General features: G+C 40.3%; 2 protein-coding genes across 4 annotated transcripts; one reads left to right on the forward strand and one right to left on the reverse strand.

The window, feature by feature from the left end:
- Positions 1-2,307: 2,307 nt before the first annotated feature.
- zc3h7bb (zinc finger CCCH-type containing 7Bb) lies at positions 2,308-16,168 on the reverse strand. Of its 2 annotated transcripts, none has more exons than XM_016675342.1 (21): positions 15,896-16,168; positions 15,165-15,226; positions 15,030-15,066; positions 14,726-14,923; positions 14,447-14,605; positions 12,875-13,015; positions 12,758-12,800; positions 12,451-12,680; positions 11,043-11,328; positions 10,176-10,234; positions 9,988-10,087; positions 8,947-9,108; positions 8,656-8,861; positions 8,458-8,558; positions 8,145-8,326; positions 7,414-7,493; positions 6,941-7,194; positions 6,760-6,865; positions 6,527-6,635; positions 5,818-5,951; positions 2,308-4,959 (listed from the first exon to the last, which is right to left on the reverse strand). In XM_016675342.1, exons 2-21 carry the CDS (start codon positions 15,224-15,226, stop codon positions 4,924-4,926), a joined length of 2,685 nt encoding a protein of 894 aa, XP_016530828.1. In that variant the 5' UTR covers positions 15,896-16,168; the 3' UTR covers positions 2,308-4,923. The 2 variants fall into 2 exon arrangements, with proteins under 2 accessions (XP_016530828.1, XP_007559879.1); XM_007559817.2 differs by having other exon boundaries at positions 12,442-12,680; positions 15,896-16,166.
- Positions 16,169-16,553: 385 nt separating this feature from the next.
- rangap1b (Ran GTPase activating protein 1b) lies at positions 16,554-24,818 on the forward strand. Of its 2 annotated transcripts, none has more exons than XM_007559829.2 (16): positions 16,554-16,664; positions 16,945-17,068; positions 17,159-17,286; positions 17,749-17,808; positions 17,902-18,081; positions 18,163-18,297; positions 19,084-19,242; positions 19,348-19,461; positions 19,534-19,633; positions 19,796-19,880; positions 20,451-20,598; positions 20,677-20,751; positions 20,834-20,936; positions 22,111-22,199; positions 23,146-23,267; positions 23,462-24,818. In XM_007559829.2, exons 2-16 carry the CDS (start codon positions 16,957-16,959, stop codon positions 23,544-23,546), a joined length of 1,695 nt encoding a protein of 564 aa, XP_007559891.1. In that variant the 5' UTR covers positions 16,554-16,664; positions 16,945-16,956; the 3' UTR covers positions 23,547-24,818. The 2 variants fall into 2 exon arrangements, with proteins under 2 accessions (XP_007559891.1, XP_007559900.1); XM_007559838.2 differs by having other exon boundaries at positions 16,566-16,664; positions 16,948-17,068.
- Positions 24,819-24,872: the final 54 nt, after the last annotated feature.

Genomic DNA, 24,872 nt, shown 5'->3' on the forward strand with positions numbered 1-24,872 from the left:
TGGTCTGATTTACATTTATGAGAAGAGATGATCAGACACCAGAGGACAGAAGGTAAAAAGATTTAACAGGTTTCCTGTTTGCAGGTTTCTCTCCGGGCACTCCGGCTTCCTGCCACAGTCTGAAATCTCCACTGAAATGATCCAGTAGGCAGAGGTGGACCCATGGAGGTGGGTCCGGCGGGCAAAGCCGGTGCAGGGGGCCCAGTCCCCCAGCAGGAGACTGGGCCCAAAAGGCCCAGTCTGCTGCTAACCCCAGGGGGAGCACTGGGGTTAACACTGGGAAGCGGAGCCTTGGACAGAGGACAGGGAGGCAGAGGAGCAGCGGCAGATTCTGGAGGAGCAGCGGGAGATGATGTCTCTCTCTCTATATATATGTGTGTGTGTGTGCGTGCGTGTATATATTTGTGTATTATATGTATATGTGTCGATGGACAGACAGATATAATATCTACAACTAGACACATATGGAGGACCAAAACATATCTATCTATCTATCTATCTATCTATCTATCTATCTATCTATCTATCTATCTCAGAAGTTATGCTAGCAAGTTTCTAATATATATATATAATGGAATTATGTTAAAACAGACTTTATACAAAATTCGGAACTTATGCTGAAGTCCTAGTTATGCTAGTAAGTTTGTGGTATTGAGGCTTTTACATTAGCCCTTATGGGCCACCATAGGTTTTCCAAAGTCGCCTAATTTGCAAATAGTGTACATGTAAGTGAAGTACTCTCAGCATATAGATGTCCTGTGTATGCTTCAGAGGTTTGTCAGATAACGTTAGTGAACAAACATCATGAATTAGCAAACACACCAGACAAGTCAGGATAAAATTGTGGGTCAGTGGAGTTGGATAATATTATCCAAGGATTTATGTCTCAGGAACCATTACCATAATTTAAACAAGGTACAACAAACTGGACAAGATGCAGCCAAGAGGCCCCCCAGGTATCTCTGGATGAGCTGCAGAGAACCACAGCTCAGGAAGACTGTCAACAGCACCAGACTCCAAAAGTGTATACAAAATAAGTTCAAAACTGTATAATTCACTTTACACCACCACAAAATCTGAATTAGACACAAATATTGTAATTCCAAAGTGAATAAATGAAGTTAATAGTTTTGCACAAAAAGAAAAAGCGCAGTCTTTACATTTTTTTGCTAAAACATTTTATTGAACGCTTTCAAAAGATTTTGGTCCACTTGTGTGATCATGAACTTCCAACAAGGGAGGAGGAAAGGAAGATTTGAGGAAGTAACCAAACACATAAAACTTTAAAAATAAAACGTGAAAATAAAACCAATACAAAAACAGGCCTTCCTTCCACTTCCTACATCCCTGTTGTCTTCAGTGAAATTCCAGAAAACAACTTCAATATGCTGATGACCAGCTAATGGTGAACTTCTTCAGTAGCTGCATTCAACCAAAGGAGGGAAAGCAGGCCATCATGAGTCACATGAATGTTTCCAGAGAAGACTGTTTGTTAGCTGAGGACTGTGTCATTTCGCTGCAACGTGCCGTGTCCTGAAGTTCAAGAGCATCAGAATGTAAACTCTTTTTGTTAAAACAGACCTTCAAATTATTTAGGGAAAATTTAGCCCAAAGAGAATATTTTAGCTTAAAGATGCAGTATAACTTTTATAAAGAATGTTTTTTGTTACATATTTGTTAAAACTGTCACCATGTCGTGACAGTATATGAGACAGAAAATTTGTGAAAATGTTGAGCTCCTCCACCTACTCTCTGAGCTACTTTTGCAGTCTGAAGAAATGCACCAAAAACAACCAATCGGAGACAGGGGGAGGGGCTTAGCGCTGTCAATCATCCCTGTGAACTCACTGTGAAATGTGTTAATGCTGACTCTGGTCCAGGAAAAATGTGCACCATCATTGGTGGCCATGCTAACTAGTCTTAGCATTCACGGGGAAAAGCTCTACAGCGCAAGAGCAAGATTGACAGCGCAAAGACCCACCTCCTGGCTCTGATTGGTTGTTTCTAGTTTGCACTGAGAGAAGGCACAGGAGCTAGATTTTTTTTTCACAGATTAACCATCTCACACTATACTGTCACAACATAGTGACAGTTTCAACAAATGTGTAAAAAAAATGTTTATAAAAGGTGAGAAGTAATATGTCAGCGGTACTTAGAATTACGTGGAAACCTAACAACACTCATCCTCAGAGTTTTTGTCATGATTCACATCCCTTCTAGATGACACATAGGGAGCAGAACTGATGTCTGTCATGGCTTGCATAATCATTTCTGGGCTTTTGCCAACACTAAAGAGAACACTCACCTTTAATGTTTTTTCTTTATTATCATTATTATTTATTTATGTTTTAGCTTTTAAAAAGAGGCTTAAAGTCATACATACGTCAAAAAAAATTAAATAAAAAATCCTGTAACCGTCATGCTTTACATTTTATTTAAACCGCTGGGATTTTCAAAATGACTGACATGTTCCTGCTCACCGCTCTGGTTGGGACTCATGTTGAAACGGACGTGTGTCGAGCTGAAGTTAAAGATAAAGAGCGTTAAGAGTGCGGCTCGGAGCTTTTTATCTTCGAAAGATAAAACCGATTTTCTGATCACAGCACTTTTCACAGCCACAGGGAAAAAAAGGAAGGAAAAAAAAGATAGGCCACCGTTTCTTATCTAAAACATCTTATAAAGGATGTCTAAGTATTATCATAGGTTATCAGGTATTATATACTGTATATAGTAAGTAGGATTATACAATAGGGGTATGTATGTATCTTATAGGTGTAGTATAACGAATAAGGCGCTATATGGGAGTATACAAGCCTCTTTGCACACCTTTGTTTCCAGATCTATCCTTGACTGATCAAACTGTAGAGACAGAGCTGTCCGCAGCGGAGCGCAGAGGCGTAGTTACTGTCAATTATTATATTCGTACATAGATACATATATAAAGAGAAAGGTATACATTGCAATTAACATACATATATCAATAGCATATAGAAGAGAAATAGGAATAGCAATAATTATAGTCATCATATTCATCATAATACTAGGAGTGATAGTAATACGATCCCCTCAAGGAAGCTAATACCTGGGCTGTTCCGGACGAAGGCAGGATTACGGAACGCAGACGAGTCACATTATCTGCAGCTGTGTGAGGCCGTTGCTTTTTTTTTTTTTTTTTTTACATAATCACATTCCACTCTACGGTTTTCATGCATCGTCTTCCTTAAACCCGTGAAATAAAGCTCCACCGAGTTTCAGTTGACAATTAGATGAAAATGTCTTCAATTATCAATGGTGCTTTTGCCGTATTTATATATTAATAAGGTGGCCTCGTCTCTGGCCCTCTATTCTCAGTGTAGACCATCTTCACCTTTATTTTCAATTAACTAACCCCGTCTGGAACAACCCACAGTTAAGGAAAAAAAAAATTTTTTTCAAAATAAAAGAACAAAAAAAACACTGTAGTCATCTATTTCGGCGATACAAGTCATACAGCAAAACCTCAATAACAAGAAGTTTATCTATGTAATCAATACAGGTTTTCCAGGTTACATATTTATTAAGCTTAACTGCTAAGTTATCATTTATTATTAGTAGTATGTATATTATATGTATGTATAATATGCATGTAGCTGAATAAAGACATACTCTCATCATGTCTACATTAGGATAAGATGGCAACATGTTTCCTGCCTGTTTTCGTGTGTGTGTGTGTGTGTGTGTGTGTGTGTTTGTGTCGCGTGTTTTTAGGCACGGTATGCAGCGTGAATCCTCTCCATGTCTCAGGCCCTCTCTGACCGAATGGGGAGAAAATATTTGGGGTTTATGGGGATCAGACGACAAACATTAGGTTTCCAAACTGAAGGCTGCAGGAGCTTCCAACTGAACACTTAAAGATAGCAGAAAACATTTCTGCTATCTTTATTTGGAAAAACAGGTCAGCGACTGGATGCTTAATGTGCTTAAAACTGGATAATGTTTTCTGTGTTCCTCCTACACCAACTTCAGTCAGTTTATAGGAACGAAATTTCTTCTTCTTTACGTTTCGTTGCCAAAAATTCATTTTAATCTCTTGTACTATCTGAGGGGAACGTGAATGTCTGTGTGATCCGACGCAAGGAGCAGCCGGTGTGAAACTGAAATGTTCTGGGCGTGTGCGCACATACATTCTACAACATTGACATCCTAAACGACTCGCTTCCTTGTTTTTTGAAGGCCTGTGCAGGCGTTACATTCAGACTTTTCCACCAATATGGCAGATATTAACAAGGAAGCGCAACTCCCCTAGGGAAAGAAAAATTAAAAAAAATTAAAAAACCTTAATTTAGTTTGATCTCTCCATTTAGATTCCTGTAGAAGAAAGAGAGCAGGATTTGGTTGTTGAAGTTTAGAGAGGCGTGTCCACATGATATCTCTTTTTGCCAGTGGTTTGCAGTTTCAGCTCGCATTAGGAAGCACTGGGAGGTTCAGCGTTAAAAACAAAGCAGACTGACGGACTGCGACCAGCGCAGCCGAATGTGAATCGTTTCAGTGCTATGAAGAAGAAAAGAGTTGCCAGGGGGACAAAACTCTAAAGATTAGGGAAGTAGACTGTGTTAGATGAAAACTAGGCTGGGGAATTCCTGCAGAAAGACAAAAAAACAAACAAAACAAACATTAAAGCCCGACTTTTAGGTCTCGCTTCAGAAGCCTTCTCTTCGTGATAACTGGTGCCTGTGGGTTTGTGTGTTGCATGTAAATGTCTGAGTGCGTGAATATGTGGTCATGGGGTTCGAACGTCGAGTGCGCTCCGCCCGGCTGCCGTCTTGCAGGTGGTCCGACTGGCAGGGTGGCGGGCGGTTCGGCCGCGCCTGGTCGTGGTCGGCTCGCCGCCGTTTTCGTCTGCGTCTCAGCGATGATCAGATGCGTTTCCAAAACGAGCGACCATCAGAGGTCATCGCCGTCTGACAGATGCTGGCCTCCCTACAGGGATGCAAAAAGAAAAAAATGATCTCTGATAAACCAAAAATTAAACCAATAAAATCCATTTATTCTCTTATATAAAGAGGAAACAAGTTTGTTAATTTCTCTTGACAACAAAATTAGTAAAAAAAGTAGGTAGATAAAACAAAACATTGAAAGCAATATAAATTAATGTAACAAAGTACATCATGTGAACAGCAGTATGGTTTGGTGGTTTTGCTGGATAAAATTCCATTTTATTTTTTTTACTTTATTCTAAAACCTTAAAAGAGAAATGTAATGTTGGTTCTGTCATTTAAAAAAAAAAAAGAGATAAACTAGAACATTTCTGAAGAAATTTAAAAGGGACCTGCTAAAATGTCAGGCATTCTGATGCCGAAAATTAGCATCAATGCTAAGGTTAGCTAAAACGTAGTAACTAGCACATGGGGAATCACTAACATGTACTTACTCCATTCAGTATACAAGGAATATTGTGTAAGCTAAAATTTGCAAAATTTGCTGAAATGCTAAGGTTAGCTTAAATGTTGTCACTAGTACATGGACTTATATTAACTTAGTCCACTGAGTATGCTAAACGTAGCTAATATCTTAAAAATAAGCACAAGTCTTATTTTAGCTGTACGGCTAACATTAGCTCAAGGGCTATTCACTAGGATGTAAAGTGTCTAGCATGTTGACACTACCAGTAGGATGCATATGAGAGCAATACATTGCTCTCTAATGAATTGTCATGACAGGCACCAATTAGCATCGGTTGTTATTCTTAAAATAAGAAGTATAAAAAGATACTAAAAAAAAAAAAAAAAAAAAAGCTGCTAGCAGCATTTCTTGTTGTGGGGGTCTTTACCTACTTACCAGGTTTTCTGTGTAATCTGCTGTTATGGTGACCTGCTTGTCGTCGGGGGGCGGAGTTACAGCGGAGTTCTCTGTCCGTCTGTTCTGATTGGTGAGCTGCAGCCACAGTTCATACATCTGTTGCATGTCTCTCACTGGAAAAAAAACAAAGGAAGATGAATAGAAGCAATAACTTCAAAAACAAAGAAAGGTTTAAGCTCATCCTTATTTTAAAGAACCTGAAGAGTAACCTTAAGGTAAAAAATGACAACTCTGATAGTAAAGAAACAGATGTGAAGTAAAGGTGAGATCATTGGATAAAGGGAGATCAGCCCTACACTGCACTGATGTTAGGACTGAGTTTGTGTTTTCCAGATTCAGAATGATTCGATGCACCAGATGTGCATTCCATAAATTTACCACTTCAATCTTAAACAATTTCTATCATGTTTTTCTCATCTGCCTTTTTAATCTCTGAAAACTTTTATTTTTTCAAATACCAATAGCCATAGATTTTATATCGTAAATCTATGGCTTTAATAATGAAAAACAGTAAATTTTGTCTTAAGAATGTAACAATGTCCTTTAAAATTTTCAGTTTTTTGGCAGAAATTTACTCCTCTGTGACCACGGTATTTTTCTTTTTTCTTTACCTCACGGCTTTAGTACTCTATCATTCTTCATAGGTGACCTTTCTTTATCAGAGTGTCCAGAGGAAGTGGGAACTCACAGTTGTTGTTCTTCATGTACGTCCACACGTCCCTTTCCTCCAGGCTGTGTGCGAAGGAGCAGTTCCCAATGTAGTGGCACTTCTTCTGCTTCATCACATGCACACACATCTGCTCCACACATCAACAGGGTTACAATTACTTACTAAACACTTTCTTTTGTTTGTTCAGTTTTACAGATCGCCTTGTTGCCATCGTGCGAATGCTTTTTTTCATGAACTGTGGAAGGACTCACATCGTATTGCTGTGGGTACGAGCGCGAGAAGGGCAGAGGTCGCACGACAACCCACTTCTTCTTCTCGAAGGATTTCACCAGCAGGACTCTGCGTTCCTTCGTCCAGCTGCAGACGAGCGGAAGACGAGGTCAAAAGACGAAGCGGGTCAGGAAACGGACGGGTCTGGACTCCAGATCCTACCTGTGCCGGGCTTTGGCTGTGCAGTACTTGAGGTTCTTGTCGGGCTCGTTGACCTGACCTTCTCGCCAGCACTGGCCACAGACGAACTTCATTTTCAGGTTGAGGGGGCGGCCCCTTCCCGCCCCTCCGACCAGCCCACCAACCCCAACACCTCCTACTGGACCCACTCCACCCGCTACCACGCCTTCCCCACCCCCAAGGCCCGCCATGCCCCCTGCTGGTAGGCTGCTGCCCGGATGGGATATGTGGATTGGCTGAAAGAGGCGAAGAGGTTTCATACTTTTACTACAGACAAGAGTCCTTACATGTTATAGACCTGATTCACTCAACACTAAAACTTTACATTATTAGAAGTTTGTCCAAGTTTAACGAGCCCAAACGTTTTACCGTCCTCAAATTATTTTTCTCCTCCCCACACTTAACTAGAGTTGGAACATGATTAAATCTCATCTCTATCTGAAACTGAACCACACCTTGTGCTGCTTCTGGGAGTTCTGCTCCAGCCTCTGCCAGTGTCGTTTGGACTCCTGCACCATCTCTTCATGGGTAATTCCTGGAGACAAACACCACACATGGCAAAAGAAATAAAGACACAACGTTATTTAACAGGATGGCATGTTAGAACAAAGAGTTAATACACACTGTTCATGACAAATAGAAAGAGAAGAAGAAAAAAAGTAAAAAAAAAAAAAAGACAGGAAAAGGGAAAAAAGGACAGAAAGAAAAAGGACAAGATGAAAGAGAAAGGAAAAGAAAAAAAGGACTAGATAGTAGATAGTAAAAAAAGAAGAGATAAAAGAAAAAGAAAGAAAAAGGGAAGAAATAAAAACAGAAAGAAAAGAAGGCAAAAAAGAGAGCATAAAGGAAAAGAAAGAAAAATAGACAAGAGGAAGAAACAAAAGAGAAAGAAAAAGGAGAAAAGGATGAGAAAGAAAAAAGACAAAATGAAAGAAAAGAAAGGAAGCAAAAAAGAAAAAGGATTAAAGAAAGAAAACTTACTTTCTTTTGTCTACCAAGAAGAGACAAAAGGAAGCGAGGAAGAAAGAGCTGGATGAATGAAGCGAGAGCAAGACAGAATGAGAGAGAGGAAGGTGTGGAGGGAGGGAAGATGAAAGGAGTAGAGGGAGGGAGGGTAGAAGGGATGGATGGATGGATGGATTGATGGATGGAGGGAGGGATGGATGTCTTCCTGTGTGCTGCGTACCAGTGTCCTGCTGCAGAACCCAGCATTTGAGCTCGATGACGGAGTGAGCGAAGGAGCAGCTGTCCTCGCGCTGGCAGCCGTAGCGAACCTCGTGGCGACAGATGTCGAACTGGCAGAGCGGGTGCAGAGGACGAACCTTACTGTAGCGCACGTTGGCTGACCTCACCACATGGACCAGGCACCTGTGGGTCCCATTCACAGTCATTCAGAGCAATACGCTCCAAAGAGTTATCTTAATTGCATATCTTTTCAGATTATTTGAATAAGTTTCAAGGAAAAAGTTGATTTATACGAAGCGCAGACGTTCGCTCACTTGTTATCATCGAATGGGTGCCGTGCTGTGAGGTTTGAGCAGACCGCTAAGTTCTCTTTGCTGCGTTTACTGATGATCCGAGGCTTACTGTCGAAACATTCCTGTACAAGAAAAAAAGAAAAAAAAAAGAAAACTGATATATTAAAGCAGTGTTTGTCAAAATGGGGGCCCTCCCCACCCTGCCCCGCCACTCCTCACCTCACAGAGGAACATGAACATGCCCATGTGCAGCTGCAGCAGCCTGGTGACGCTGAGCGCGCGCCTCTCCGTGCTGCCCAGGGGGTCGAACAGCAGCTCTCGGCTCAGCGCTCCCTTCCTCTCCTGTGTCCACACGTCGATCTCTTCCTGGCAGTACGCGAACGTGCAGTTCTCCCCGTACTGGCACTCCTGGCGCTCCTGCACCTCTGTTGGACGTGGTAGAAGTTGAAGATTCCCCCCCAACGGGCCGAAGCCGATACAACAGTCGATTTGAAACGCAGATTTAGATACCTTTGCAGAGAACGAACGCCCCCAGGAAGTTATTGCGAGCGGGCCTGGGGCGGATCCTCTTCCAGGTGGGGTCGTCTGTGTTTCTGAGGCGACACAGCAGAACATCCCTCTTGCAGCGGTGAGCTGCCTCCGGCTGGTACTTGTAGTCCATCACTCGAGGACCTGTAAACGAGGGCAAAGTTTTTACCTCTAACCTACATCTGATCGTTTTAATTAAACTCAAAAAATCTCCCTTAGGGCTTTATTGAGCCCTAAGGGAGATTAATAGTTGTCGCAACTGTAATAGAGCTGAAATGATTGATCAGATTCATCGTGATTAATCAATTATTGAAATAATCGACTAATTTAGTGATTGATTAATTGTTAACCGGAGTTTTAGCTCCTCCAGTTCAAGTTTATGACAGGAATCCCCTCCCATAGCATTTCGTTTTTATTGTCATATGACTTGATTTTCTTAGCACACTTTTACTTTTAGCGGTATTTTTACTTGAGTAATTTTATTATTAAGTATCACTACTCTTAATTGGAGTAAAATCTGTGGATCCTCTTCCTACTGTGAGTAACTTCAGTGAATGAAGAACAAGTTTGTTTCAACCAAAATCCACCAGACTCAGACACACACCTGCAGTCTCTGTTAAAGTTTCACATTGAAAGAAACCGATTTAGAAAACTGTTTCTTTGGCCTGATGTTGTCAATTTGTAATTAAGATATTTAAACGAAACATTTTGGTCTATAAAATACCAAAAATTCCACATAACTTTACATTTTGGCCCGGCTGGTGAGGTCATTTTTAAATATTAAATGATCAATATTTTGATCAGTTGCTCAACACTTTAGTTACCTTTTTAACCAAATACTTTTTTATTCACGAGTAATATTTTTTGGACGTATTTTTTTTACTTTAGCTTAAGTAAAAATATGTTGAAGTAGTGCTACTCATACTTGAATACGACTTCTGGGTCCTCTGCCCACGTCTGGTTATGAACAGAGAATAAAGAATCCAAACTTGAGTTTAAACCAGTGATATTTAAGGATCCTACCTATTCGGCTGTAGCAGGCATGACAAGCCTGGCGAAACTCATGAGTGGCAGCCAGAGGATTCCTGGAGAGAAGAGAGAGGTTGGTTCCTCCCGGTCCATTCTGAAGGAGAAACGGATGACCGAAGACTTAGACATACCTATAATCACAACTAAAACCCTAAAGTAAAGTAAATGAGCGTTTTACTCACCGTGTGCCCAGCGCTGTGGTTGCGCATTCCAGGGATGAAGCTGTGACACACTCGTCCCCCTGCAGACAGAAACAAGGACACTGATATCAGACGGTATGTTGCAGTGATGCTGACTCACCTCTGATGACAGCAGCACACCAACATAAAACACTGCGACCAATCAAATTCATCCGCCACAGCAACCGGGAGCATCACTCCCCTAAACTTCTGCACATTTTGTCACATTATTCAATTAATTATTTATTTATTTATTTCAAACGGGTTTATAAAAGCAAAACAAAAAAGAAAGCAAGTAACCAGCAGGACAAGAAATTATGAGCATACAAGGAAGAAGCGAACACTTATTTAATCCTGCTCCTTGTCTCATATTAATGAAATGCATCACTTACCGACTCAGTGATTATCAAAAATTTGTAATTCAAAACATGCTGTGGTATTCATACGCCTGTTCAATTTACTGTGCTAAAAACACAAAGGTAATATTTAGGTAACAAGTTTATTTGAGTGTTGATACGTCTTTATTCTGATAATTATCAATCAACTTTATTTGTATAGCACATTTCAGTAACAAGGAGGTTCAAAATGCTTTACCTCATAAAATAACATCATAATTAACACAAAAATAAAAATATTCCGACGCAGAGTTGACCTGAATTCAAAATCCAAATAAATAAAAGCCATAAAACAAAACGGCGGCAATGGGCACACTGACATCTCTCTGAACTATGGAGAACCAAGGCGTTCATTGGTGTGAAAATAAAAAAAAAACCGCAGAATTTCCTAAAATAAAATCTTGAAAAACCAAGAATTTGATTAATGAATCAAATGGATTTACCACCCAGCCCCATAAAGACCTGCATGGCTCACCAGGTAGTGTGTACTCAGACAGCGAGTCCAGCCCTCCGGCAGCGACTCCTTTCCCTTCGCCATCTGCGGCTCCTGTAGAAAAGCTTCCCAGTGCGTCCTGCGCTTGGGTGGAGCCCTGGTCCCGCACTGGTGGGTACGACTCCAAGGGGGCCATGTCACTGATGGGGGAGCTGAAGAAGGCTGGAGGGAGCTGGGGTGACGGAGCCGGGAGGCTGGGCGAGTACGGAGGCCGAAGACCGACGGCCGTGTTGGGAAGGTTGGTGGGGATGGCACCTTGAACCGGACTCTGGGGGACGGAGACGTACGTAAGCAACAAAACTGATAACCTCTTCAGCTAAAAAGAGGGGAGCTGATGATCTTAACATTCACTTAGTGTGGCATTAAAAGGGTTTCCTCCGGTGTATTATAAGCCTGGCGGGCCACCAGGCTGATGGTGCGTTCACACTAAAAGCGTTAGGCGGATCAAACAGGCGTCTGACGCGTCAAGTTTGATGCATGTTGGACTTTGAATGCAGACGCTTGACATTTTGCTCTACACAAGTGCTTCTCAATTCCAGTCCTCAGTCCAGCCTGCTTTAGATGTTTTAGATGAGCTTCTATTTCAGAACAGCTGGTCCAAATCATTCCATTACCTTTTCTGCACCCGTCAACTGCTCCAGAAGCCTGTTAACTCACCCACAGAGGCGTGTGGCAGAAGGGAAACGCATAAAATACTGCTCTACACCTAGCGTTTTGCACGTCTGGTTTACATTCAAAATCTATGTGGAGGCGCGTGGAGGGCGCGTCAGATCTAGCCGTTTTCTGTTGGATGTGCTCAACGCTTCAAAAGCTCAAAACGCTCCAAACGGTTCAAATCTCGCAGCACTAGACGCTCGAAATGCAACACAATGGCCCTCGATGCGCCTCCACATAGACTGTGAATGTAAGCCTGACGCTCATAATGCTTTTGGTGTGAACGCATCATAAGCACTGTGTTTTTTTTTTATTATACTTATTTTGTTTATACATCAGTATCAGTGGGCAAAGGCGGATTAAATTGCTTCTCTGTGAAATTCATTGTCCTTCCACAATAACTGAATCAGTTTGTGACCATAATGTGGCCACATAGGGAGACTGAGGTCAGGTGTCCTTTATTATTCATAACCACTTCCTGTCTTTACCGCTCTACACGCCAACAACTTCAGCAAATGAAGTGACAAGTCACAAATAAAGGATTACAAGATTTTGGACACTTTAAATAGAATGAAACAACTGAAGTGTAAGAATTTGTGTTTATTTTAATTGTATTTTTTCCTTAACTCAAAAACCTGAATGACTGACTGGGCTTAGCGAGTTTTCTGGGGGGGAAAAACTGATGTCACCAGCATTCGATGATGACTCGGTTTCTTTGCGTCCTCACCTCACTAACTTTTTTTGGCATGCAGTCCAAGATGCTGTCCAGCCCGTCCTTCATGACGCTGCTGCACTCGTCCATGTGCTCCGACACCGGGACGGAGTACGGCATGGGCGGCAGCGTCTGGCTGCAGGGGCTCTCCGACAGCTCCGTGCACGAGGTCACCACCGTGGTCGTTGGGTCGTCGCTCACCGGAATGGGCGTGGCCAGAGGGGCAGGGATGCACTGCGCGTTGGACAGGTCCGCTAGAGTCCGGAGACAAGGGGAAAGCATTTAACGGGAATGTCGGGAGCGGGACTCGGATCGTGCGGGCGCGTCATACCTGGTCCCATGTCGCCCAGGGACTCCAGCCCGTTGGAGGACATCTAAAGAGCGGGAAAACGTCGGGTTTAAGTCGCTGCATGACAGATGTAGGGTTCAGGGAGTGAGTAGCACCTACTTCTCCAGTGGGCGGGGAAGTCTCTCCGAGACTGTCCCCTTCTGTGGCGGTTGACTCTGTCTGGGGGCTGACGTAGGCTTTACGGCCCTTCAGACCCAGCTTACTGGCCAGATCCTGGGCCAGGTCGATGACCAGCACGTCCTGCAGCAGCAGGCAGAAAGAGACCGTTTAGAACGGGTGTCGATGCTTTCTACTAGTAGGAAAGTAACAGAGCTGATATGTTCAAACTTTATGGCAAAGCGCCCAAAAACAATCAAATTCTTTTAAATTATAATGAACCTGTTACCTGTTAAGCAAACTAAAGCACACAATATTGTGAAGTAATAAGTGGTCAGATTTCTGCAGACAATATCCCAACATTCTCAGGTTTATCATCTATTCTAGATTTCTTTTGTGTCGTTTTAGCAACAGCAGCATTTTGCTCACTCTTGCTTTTATTTTCCAAAGCTTATTCAACTTCTATGCGCCACAAATCTGGAACACACTTCCAGAAAACTGCAGAGCAGACAAAAAAATAGAGTTCCTTTAAATCAATGCTAAAAACACCTGTTTAGAGTTGAACCATAAGAAATGGAGCACTGACCAACATATTGATATGCATTGATGATTTTGATAACAGCACACATCATTATCAAACCAGTTTCTCAATTGGTGCCTGTATGTCGTCTTTGACTTTTTATTTTTGTGTTTTCATGATGTAAGATACTTTAAACTGCTTTGTTGTTAAAAGATGTGATACAAACGAACTTGACTGATGAAATGTTTGCATTTTAACTAAAGCAACTTGATGCTTCTGGTAAGCCTGCCGCAATAAGAGATTAATCAATTAATCGCATGGTAAATTAAAATTAGCTTGATCATTTCTATTCTGACGAATGAGATTTTTCTTTGAAGGGCAAATTTGTTTACAGAGACATCATAACCTATTGTATTTATGTTTTTTTGTTGTGTGTGGTTTCTATTTCCCACTTGTTGTTTTTGGTTGTCGTGTTTTATTTTGGATAGTAAGAATATCTCCCGGTTCCAGTGTTAAGTGTTCTTAATTAAAAAAAAAAAAAGAAGTTTATTGATCTTTGAGAGAACAAACTTGTATTATCTTGCTATTATCAATGTATTACTGGAAAATTGTCTCAAAGCAACAATTTAATCATTTATTACAGTAATTACTAGGAAAATTACATGTTTTATTGTGACAGACAGGTCTATTTTTTGGCTTCTATTACTAATAAATAAAATTAAATTAAAAGGAAAAAACCTTGATGAATACTTTGTGCTGCACCTCACATTAAGATTTGAATTATGTCTTTTTCCAGGGAATATTTCACCCTATCATTGATTTTACATGTGCATCTGCATCAGTTGCCTGAACTGTGAAACCAAACTTAGGATATTCTTGAACTGTGATCAAAGTCTTGAAATAAATCAGCAGTGCTTAGGCTGCAGAGAAAAAGGGGGTAATTCTCTATCGGTCTATCACTGATCTCAAAACATTAAGGAAATCCGAGCAGATTTATCGATGCACCCTTGCCGAATATATTTGCCGGAAAACGTAATAAAATATCAAATACATACATGTGGTGCTGTCAGCAGACATTTGGTTCCACTCTCGTAAGCCTCTCTGAGCCGCCCCAGCTCCCTGAAGCAGAGCGCCTTTCGGTACAAAGCCCTGCGGCTGCCCTCCGACACACACAGTGCGCTCTCACAGTCCTGAATGCCCCGCTCATACTCCCTCTGAAAAGGTAAAAAAAAAAAAAGAAAAAGAAGAAAAAAAGAGCATAGACTATCAGGTTTTCACATTCAGAATAAATTTTTTGTAGATAATCCACTCTGCCCGTTCATATTCGGCTTCACCATCTGGTAGAAGGCGGCGGCTCGATTAACGTAGAGGCTCTCCAGCAGCTCATGCGGGATGATGACGGCTTCGGCCTGCGCGTAGCGGGCAACGCTGACCCCCTCCCCGTACTGCTGAGCCGCCTGACGCCAGTCGCCGTCTCGGAAGCAGCAGTTCCCCTCGTCGAGCAAGTTGCACACCAACTGCATCAGGAAGGCCTAACGGGAAAGTAGGTAAAGAACAAAAGTGCAATAGGTATTAAATAGGTCAAGGTGGAAGAGAAAGACAAAGATAAACAATTTGCAGACAAGGATCAAGTCTGACCTCGTAACTCTCTGGTTCAGGAAAGGGCAACGACGACCTGGTGGACGGGAAAGTGAAAGCATATTAGGATTTCAGTGCATTTAGCATGTGGTTTGGCTATGGTGTGAAACTTTGGGTCGGTTTTATGCTTCCTACTGGATAAAGCTCATTGCCCTCTGGATCTCTTCTCTTCGCCTCTGGCGTTCCGGATCCATCATCTGAGGATAGAAACACAACTGACTCCAAACGGCTGAAAACTCCACAAAATGTGCACAATCTTTTCAGTTTTGACACAAACGTGATTTGGAAACAACTTTTATTCTGAGATGATGGAAGGCCTGTAAATAGATAGAGGCTAACCAATCCTAGTACCAGTCTTCAACTAACGATGATGTTAATTAGCTTAGCTCCATTAACCTTATGAACCACCACATGTATACTACTAGTTCATTAAAAATATATACAACAATTGAAGGCAGATTATTTTAAATGACAGCAAGAAAACAAAATTTTAGCAACATTTGCTGATGTAAGTCAGCACATCACACACATGCGTGTTATCTGCTAACTTACATTTTACACTGACTATAAATAAACTATATGAATTGAGAAAGTAGCTAATTCAGTTACCATAAGCACCCCCACCTGAGTTTACCTGGCGGGGGTTGTTAGCCAGCTAATGCTAATTGCTAATTTTGGCTAACTCAGATTTAGCTTTAATGAATAAAGCAGTAAAGGCTAGTTATCGCGTTCAACACCAGCCTCTCTGTAACTAGTGTATTATCTAACACAGCTGAAGAGTTATCCCGCGGGATTTAACTAACGTTCAAGTAAGTTAGTTGGCTAAATTAGCCAAAGCCCTTGCAGAGCATAGCATGGCAACTCACCGAGAAGTTACTGCGCTTTTCAGATCAGGGTTAGCTCCCCGATGCGTTGGAGACAAATGTTGGGGAATCTGGGTAACCGAATATCAGTCAATAACCAGGAGCATTTTTGTACGGTGAGTATCCGTGTCATTGGAGAGTGGAACCAACGCCAGTTTCTCTGCTTCAGCTACGAATTGGACTGGCTTCCTCACGTAGCTAGCGGCTAGCTGCTTCAGTCACTGGTTAAATCGCAACAAGTTTCCAGATCCAGTTGCTACCAGAAGATGGTAGCAAAACCTCTCAAAGTTTCAAAAATTAGGGTTTTCCAGGTAGTTTAAATTGATTTATATGGAGGGTTAAGCCAGAGTACAGGGAAATCAAGTTTAAAGGATATATTATTTCAGTTAAACAAAGTTGAAGGAAAAGAAAAGATTTTTCGTTTCTTGATTGATATTGGTCGTATTATGAGACTTTAGAAAATATGTTGTAGAAGTGTGATGAATGTCTTATCCTGAAGATGGTGACAATGCAACAAATTCAAGACCAAGTTCCCTTAAGACCCCAAAGAAGAAGTAGGAGAAAGCACCTGCGACTGAAAGGAAACCATGGAACAGTTTTACAAAAGAGCCAGCAGATGGCGCAAACGTACCTGTTGTATGAGCTGCTCGTCAACGACGCTGACGAAAACGTCGAACTGGGGCAGCGTGACGTCAAAAGGTTTAGCAACTGGCACGCCGCGCGGAAGCAGCGCGTGTTTCTATATTCACCTTAATTGATAAGTCTTTAAAAGGTGAGTTTAATAAATGGTGATGTTCTAACGAGAGTTTATATTATTGTTAACGCTGAGACAGAAAAACCGACTTCGGCAAGTTGTGTCCAAATGGCTTTTTTTTTTTATTATTGTTGCGCACTTACCGGTAGTTAGCACCGGTAAAGCTATTACAACTAGCTTCTAGACTTATTCTGGGTGCCCGGTTTCTCCATCGGCTAACTGATAAATATTTGCATCACCTGACGCGATTTTACATAGCTGGAACTTCACTTCCTGTCCTTTCTGTTCGACTTTTCAGCAGGTATAGAACATGGCCTCAGATGACATCGCTCAGCTGGCTGATGCTCTCTCAAAAACTCACGTTGGTGATGGAGAGTTGAGCTTTAAAGGTCTGGGACTGAAGCTCGACGACTCGGAGTCAGGTGAGAAGACGTGACCTTTTTTTTTTTTTGGAACCGTTCGATTTCTGTTTCACCTCCTCTGATCTGACGAGCTGCTGTCTGTGTTTTCAGTGGCGGAGCTGCTCGGTAAGATAGAGCAGTACCCGGGTCTGAGAGCCCTGCGCCTGGAGGGCAACACTGTGGGAGTGGAAGCTGCCAAAGCCATTGCGAAAGCTCTTGAAAGCAAAGACCAGCTTCAGGTACGCATCGCTGTCACTATCAAAGGAAAATACACAACGGATTTCATTTGGATTTGCCTGTAGGTTTGCCAAACACCAAGACCCTAATTTTAAAAAGATTATAAAGAGATTTATTACTTTAACTGTGACAATTACCTAGCATTTTTAATGTTGAAAGCGCAAAAGGCTTTTACACCTCACTGTAAAATGGTCATATTTAAAAAAAAAAAAATGTTTTTTTTTTCCTCTGACAAGAGTCAACTTATAGCAACTTGTTTACAGAAGAGTGTTGGTGTCAGTGTGAAGTGATAGTGATGTTTAGCTTTTGACCAAGCGATCATGGCCTGTCAAACAAAACTCGTCCAGCTGACTTTTTGTTACCTTCCTGTTCATAATGTGTTCCACTCTTTATCCCAAAGAGGCGCTTTCTTCCTATTTAGGCCCAGACTTGTTTTGATTTTGTCAATCATTGTGTGTTTTTAGAGATGCTACTGGAGTGACATGTTCACAGGAAGGCTCCGCTCTGAAATCCCCACCGCTCTGGTGAGAAAAACTTCATCCTTTCTTTACTCCCCTCCTCCCCCCATCATTTAATGCTCCTGCGTTTATTTTATAATCCGAATGTGCGTTTATTAGATGTGTTTGAGTGGTGCACTGATGAGCGCTGGTGCCCGGCTGACTGAGCTGGACCTGAGCGATAACGCCTTCGGGCCTGATGGCGTCAAAGGCATCGAGCAGCTGCTGAAGAGTCCTTCCTGCCACACGCTGAGGGAACTGAGACTCAACAACTGTGGCATGGGAATAGGAGGGGGGAAGGTGAGTCCGCGCAAACGACAGCGTCTTTCAACAACTGAACAGAAACTAAAAGGGTTTCTTTTCTCATTTTTATACCAACAGATCCTGGCTGAAGCTCTTATTGAGTGCCACAAGAAATCAACAGCCGTCGGATCTGCTTTGAGGCTGAAAGTGTTCGTTGCGGGGAGAAACCGTCTGGAGAACGATGGGGCGAGTGCCCTGGCCAAGGCCTTCCAGGTAGACTAACTGAGCTTTCTTTATAATGGTCACATTCATGTTTTACATGCTTACATGTTACTAACATTTTAAATAAATTATAAGCATGTCACAATAAGCAATAAATCAGTTCATGGCATAATTAATTAAAATGAACATGATCATTTCCATTTGGACAACAGCCAGTAAAGAGATACTCCTCTTTAATATTGCAGAAAAGCTGCCATTTTGAAAAATGCTGCAAACGTTTGACACTCGGCACAAAGTAGTTAGGTTGCACTTCCTGCCACTTCTGCCTGTTTTCTCCGTCTAAGTGGAATGGTTATTATTTTTTGAAATACAATTTTGTTTAACAAGATTTCATAGTCCAATTTAGTTATTGTTGTTTCGGTTGTATTATTTAGTTATTTTGGATATTTAAAATACTTTCCAGTTAAAATGCAATTTTAATTATTGTTGTTTAGTTTTTTATTTTGTATATTTAAATGTTGTCCAGTTCCAGTGTTGAATGTTGTTTAGAAGTGAAAGTTGTTTCTTTTTTTTTGTTTGTTTTTTTTTACCTATGAGTGGATATACTTCCAAAAACAAATAATAAGCCGTTATTATTATCATTATAATTGTATTTGTTGAAAATGGTCTCAAAATAACAAGATTATCATTTACCACAATTTATCATTCAGCAAAATTTTTTATTGTGACAGGTCTGGTTATTATAGAATATACTAAGTTAAAATATTGCTACACTAGCCTGACGACAGGTTTAATTTTACTGTTCTAATCTTTATAATATATATTTTATAATCTAAGCTGATGGGCAGCCTGGAGGAGATCCACATGCCTCAGAATGGAATAAACTACGCCGGTGTGATGGCGTTGGCTTCAGCCATCCGTCACAACCCCGAGCTCCGAGTCCTCAACTTCAACGACAACACCTTCACCAAGAGGGGAACGCTGGCCATGGCCCAAGTGAGACATGCTCCTTTAAAAAAAAACAAAAAAAAACCTCCCCATCAGAGGAATCCATTTTGTACGCCATGTGTTTAAGCCACACCCACCATGTTGACTCTGCAGGCTCTGAGGCACCTCAGGAACATCCAGGTGATCAACTTCGGCGACTGTCTGGTCCGGTCCGAAGGAGCCATCGCTCTCGCTGCAGTTTTGACAGAAGGACTGCCGGTCCTGAAGGTGAGCGAAACGTCTGGCTCCTCTGTGCCAGAACCCTTCATGATGCTTCATGGCGCTCTTGTGTGTCTTCAGGAACTCAACTTGTCATTCGGCGAGATCACAGCGGGGGCAGCTCTCGTGGTCGCTCAGGCTGTCATGGACAAACCTCATATGGAGAAAGTCAATCTGAACGGTACGAGTACACACCAGTGGACTGCACTACCTGTGGCTATGCCACATGGTGACATTTTAGATAGAACTTATTTATGTCTTTACAGTTATGACTATAAAGCTTTAAAATTATAAAGAACCGGACAGGTTAATATGAATAAAGTTTAAAACTGCATTTTAACAGGTAACTGTCTGGGTGAGGACGGCTGTGATGTCCTGAGAGAAGTTCTGGACAATGTGCACAAAGGAGAGATGCTGGCCTCACTCAGGTAAGGCATCTGTCCAACACTTGGTCGTCATGGAGACGATGCTACGCTTACTTCTGTAGTTTTAAATCCATGAGCATGTGTATAGTAGAATTAAATGTCATAAAGTAAATGTCATGATGAATCAGATTAATTGTGATGAATAAATTATTGAAGTAACTAATCTTTACCTAATTAAATTATTGTTTTATTGTTAACTGGAGGATACAGACTTTAAAAGGCCAACTGGTGAAAGAACAACACAATCAGCAGTAATTGATCCAAAACAGTACAGTAATATATACATTTAGCATCTAGAATTAAAATAATCTGACTGTAAATCTGTACTATGTAATATTCCCCAGCAGTAGATTTAGCTTCACTTGGTTAAAATTCTGTAAAAAACATAAATGAATAAAATACATTTCCTGTTAAGTACCTTTTGCTTAACAGGAAAGTTAAATGAAAAATCTGAAGACTGCCAGTTCTGTTAGTCATCAGAATAATTGATAGGATAATCCATCCATCTATTGTTTTTTTTGTTTTACTAAATGAGGAATAAATAGAACCACTGTCTTCTCTATTCGTCTGCAGTGAGGATGAGGGTGAGCCAGACGATGAGGAAGATGAAGACAGCGATGCCGGCGATAGTGATGGGAGTGATGAATGTTATGAGACTGGCGAGTGTGAAGAAATTGTGAAAGAAAACGGAGGAGAAAGCCCAGAAAAATCTGAGAGCCAAGTATGGAAAGTCACCTGCATAACCAATATGTCCAAATATTAGATTGATTTAAAAACATTTATTTTTCTAAACCGTCAGGCAGAAATCCTGTCATTCCTCAGTAACCCCTCAGCAGAAAAGTTGTCTCATATGAAGATGAACCTTCAGCAAGAGGCAAGTCTGTTTTCCTCTATATATGCATAATGTGTTGGTAAAATCAGTTTTTAAATGTCCATCTATGTTCTCACTTCTCTAGGTTAATGTGTCTGAACCAAACAAAGCTGCAGAGCTCTTTCTGAAGATTGGCTCCCTGCACAGCCAGGACACTGTGGCTAACGCAGTTGTTTTTGAAGTCATTGGTAAAACCACTTGTGCACTACAAGTTTCATACAGGAGCTGAAACATATATGAAAAGACATCTTTCTTTTTGCCTCCAGACACGAAACTGAATTTTTCCTGTTCAGCTCATTTTTGATCAGCAAAATTCCCTATTAAATATTTTCGGTAACACTTTATTTGACGGGTTGTGCATAAGACTGACATGACACCTGTCATGAACATGAAGTAGTCTTTATGAATGTTTATGACTGTTGTCATGAAGTGTCATTCAGTAAATAGTTGCACTTTTAATGCAAAGTTGCTCTAGCAGTTGCCTTGGAAGTCCATTAAAAGTGCTTACTTTGCATTAAAGTGTCATTATTTGCTAAATAATATATTGACCCAAATGTATGATTTGGGTCAAACATTTGTGTACACAAGCTACACCCAACAGCTTTCTGAAGTTTTTGCCCAGTTTCCTAGTTGCTCATCATGCTAGTGATAGCGCTCATGCTAACATTAGCTTTATAAGTAAAATAAGCATTTTAGCTAATTTATGATTTAACAGCTATGTATATCATACTGAATATGATATACATCATATATCATATGATATATGTATAGACTTACATGCTATCACCAGCATGTAAGTCAACATGCTGGTGATAGCTCCACATGCTACTGACTAGGATAACCTTAGCATTTTGGCTAATTTTAACATGTATGCTAATATTTGCATACTGAGTGGAGTAAGTTAAAGTTAGTCAACATGCTAGTGATAACCCACATCCTACAAGTATTGTCAACATGCTAGACATTCTACATGCTAGCATTAGCCTAAGCTAATGCTAGCATGTAGCTAAGCATTTTAACTCATTTTTGACCAATTGTAGCATATTGAATGGAGTAAATCAATGGAAATCAACATCCTGGCGATACCCCACATGCTATTGACACCAGTTAAGCTCACCTTTGCATTGTTGCTATTTTTTTAGCATCAAAACGTTGGATTCCAACCAACATGCACACTTTGGCAGGTCCCTTTTAAATTTTCTATTTTTTACTGTTTAGACAATGTGGATAAATAGGGTATATTTTTTCATGAAGCATTTAGAAATATCTGGTTTAACTGGAAGTAATGGGATTTTAACTGCAGAGTGAAGCTCTTTTCAGGTTTTTCTATTTTGCTTGTAACATCATTACTTTTTTTAACAGATGGTGTTTTGAAGAAGGTTCTCTCTGCTTCGGCCCTCCAGTCACACTGCTTCCTCACCACCCTGCTGGTCATGATCGGAGTCCTGAAGGTACAGTACATCTCAGCAGCCTATAGTTTATTTTTTTTATTTTATTTTTTATTTTTTATTTTTGAAGGATTGCAAAAAAAAAAAAAACAAACAAAAAAAAACTCATTATACAAAAGCACCGCTGACGCCAATCGGTAAATTGACTGTCCAAAGAAAAATGCTAATTGTTAAGCCATTAAAACCAAAATTTGTCATTGTTCTTTTTTGTATTTTAAAAATTCCATTTTGTAGGTTTTTTTTTTTTTTTTTTTTTTAAGTCAAATGGACATTTTCATACAACAGCATATCAGAACCAGGATCATTTTTTTTTCATTTTGGCTATAATTATAGTATTACAAAAATACTAATAATAAAACAAAAAACTGAGTAGTGAGAAAATCATAATAAAATGACAAAGTCCTAACCAAGTAAGGAAGATGCAACAGTGACATTAAAGTTGTATAATACAGTGACAACGAAGTGGTAATCTTAACAGAGTAAAGTAGTAATGAAGCTATAATTTTACCAGAATATAGTCGTAATAATGCAAGAATAAAGTCATGTTACTAGGATAAGGTTGTATTTAAGGACAATAAAACAGTATTTTATTTATTTATTTTTTTATTTCTCCTTGAAGAATAAATAAAAGTAAAATGAGGAATGTTTAGCATCTTGTGAATTTGAGCTTTGGTATCGGTTTTACAAATAAGGAAATTTGTAATGTTTTAACATATCAGCATCAGATTATTATCAGTAGCAGGAAAGCATGCAAACGAATGAGTTTATTTCAAAGAAGGAACCACAGAGTCGCATCAGATTTTATCTCATTAAAATAACTTTTTTTCTCATCATTTAAGAAATTTCTTTTGGTAATATTGCCTCGTTATTTTTACTAATGTGACTTTATTCTCCTAATTAAAAAAATAAATGTTAGCCTATCTCTAATACCATATAATTTTTGTTTTAGGGAGAGGGCAAAGTGAAGAAGGTGCCACTGGTCCCAGGTCAGCTGCTGTGTTTGGAACATGCTGTCCAGCAGGAGTATTTCACTCAGGACCACGCCTCTGTGTTGCACACTCTGCTGTCCAGGTAATCTTCCACCATCACCAGCCTGTTTTGGCTAAACTAAGAAGGCATTTCAGTCTGTTTGCTCTCTGAGAAATCATGCAGAAATCGGTGGAGTTCTATTTACAGTCTAACTCTAATCTGACTCATTTATCTTAATGAATCTGCTCGTTGGAGAAGTGGGGCTTTAGTCTCATACTTTGTTTTTCTCTGTGCAGAAATGGTGATGCTCTGAAGTTCTGCAGCAGCGCCAGAGACAGGCTGAGCTCTGCTCTGGAGAAGAAAAGCCACAAGTACCACTGACTGATTAAAGCCAGTACCAACACTGGGACATAAACACACACTGTTCTTTATTTATCTGGATATGTAACCAACAGGGATACTTCCCACTTGAACAAAGGGATAAGTAATGCCACTATTTATGCCTCCTGATTTGTATATTTTACAAGATGCAATGTCTTAATCTCTATTTTTCTACTTTTTGCTTGTGACATATATATATATTTTTTATAATTAAAATGTCCAAATACTAAAAACACAAACCACGCATAGGTAGTTGAAGTAGACGATATGATGTGAAGTAGGCAAGCAAATGCTAGAAAGACGATAAATTAACTGCAAGGTGGCAGACATGTTTTATTAATGTAAAAAAAAAAAAAAAAAACTCACAAAGTGTGAATCAGGGATGTCAAGAAAACCTCAATTTGTCAAAATCAGGTTGCATTGTTTTGCTTAAATGTACACCACTCTGCAAAAGTACTCACATCTCTTCGCAATCAAACCACAGCGTATTTTATGGACCAATATAAGGTGGTGCATAAATCGTGACGCCAAAGGAAAACGGCACATTGTCAAAATGTTCTTGGTGCCCTCAGATAAAGTATCTCAAAGGGTATAAATGCTTTTGCCAATAAGTTTTGTCAAGATTAGAGGAAGCCTAATTTGTTGGCCGATATTTGTCATTTATTTGGGAGCTGGCATTGACAGTGCAATTGGCCAATAATCAACGAAGCAGCTCATTTTTATCATATCTATTTTTGTCGTCGTAATTGCGACGACAAAAAAACATCTCCACCAGATCTATAGAGGCAAAGAATCAGAAAGCTACTTCATGTCCAAAGAAAATAACACTTTTCTGACTGTAAATTAAAAACAAAAAATGTAAACATTATTTCATATCTGCCATATAAAACAGCATATCAGTCCTTATAATCCAGTCGACATTCTGCTGCTTCAAACGTCCAGCTGAATCAGAATCTGAATCTGTTCATTAAACATATAGGTCATGTGACCAGCATGAATGTGCAATGTTGTCCTTCCAAAAACACCATATCACATCTCCTTATCACTTACCGCTGCATATGTTTGATCATCCTGTCTTACCTCATAGATGTATCTGCCTGTTGATTAGATGGATCTCTGCTGTGAAAAGGGAAGAGAATATAATGTTATATATAATTTTGTACAACAAGAAGCTGTAGAAATGGAAAAAAAAACTTTTCTGTCTAGATAGTTTTGTTTACCTAGTGTTCATTTATATTGAATATAATAAATACATGGAGCATTTGAACAAACTGGAATCTGTGTGTTTGCTGTTATTCTTTTTCTGCTACCAAAGTATCCTAGAAG

This window comes from Poecilia formosa, unplaced genomic scaffold (assembly GCF_000485575.1).
Source record: "Poecilia formosa unplaced genomic scaffold, Poecilia_formosa-5.1.2 Scaffold4, whole genome shotgun sequence".
NCBI classification, from domain to species: domain Eukaryota; kingdom Metazoa; phylum Chordata; class Actinopteri; order Cyprinodontiformes; family Poeciliidae; genus Poecilia; species Poecilia formosa.

Coding starts and splice junctions, on each gene's coding strand:
- rangap1b (XM_007559829.2), top strand. CDS start 16,957: ATGGCCTCAGATGACATCGCTCAGCTGGCTGATGCTCTCTCAAAAACT. Junction 18,298..19,083: donor CCCTGGCCAAGGCCTTCCAG/GTAGACTAACTG, acceptor TTATAATCTAAG/CTGATGGGCAGCCTGGAGGA. Junction 23,268..23,461: donor TTGCACACTCTGCTGTCCAG/GTAATCTTCCAC, acceptor TTCTCTGTGCAG/AAATGGTGATGCTCTGAAGT.
- zc3h7bb (XM_007559817.2), bottom strand. CDS start 15,226: ATGATGGATCCGGAACGCCAGAGGCGAAGAGAAGAGATCCAGAGGGCA. Junction 10,088..10,175: donor ACCACAGCGCTGGGCACACG/GTGAGTAAAACG, acceptor TTTCTCCTTCAG/AATGGACCGGGAGGAACCAA. Junction 7,195..7,413: donor ACTCCCAGAAGCAGCACAAG/GTGTGGTTCAGT, acceptor CGCCTCTTTCAG/CCAATCCACATATCCCATCC.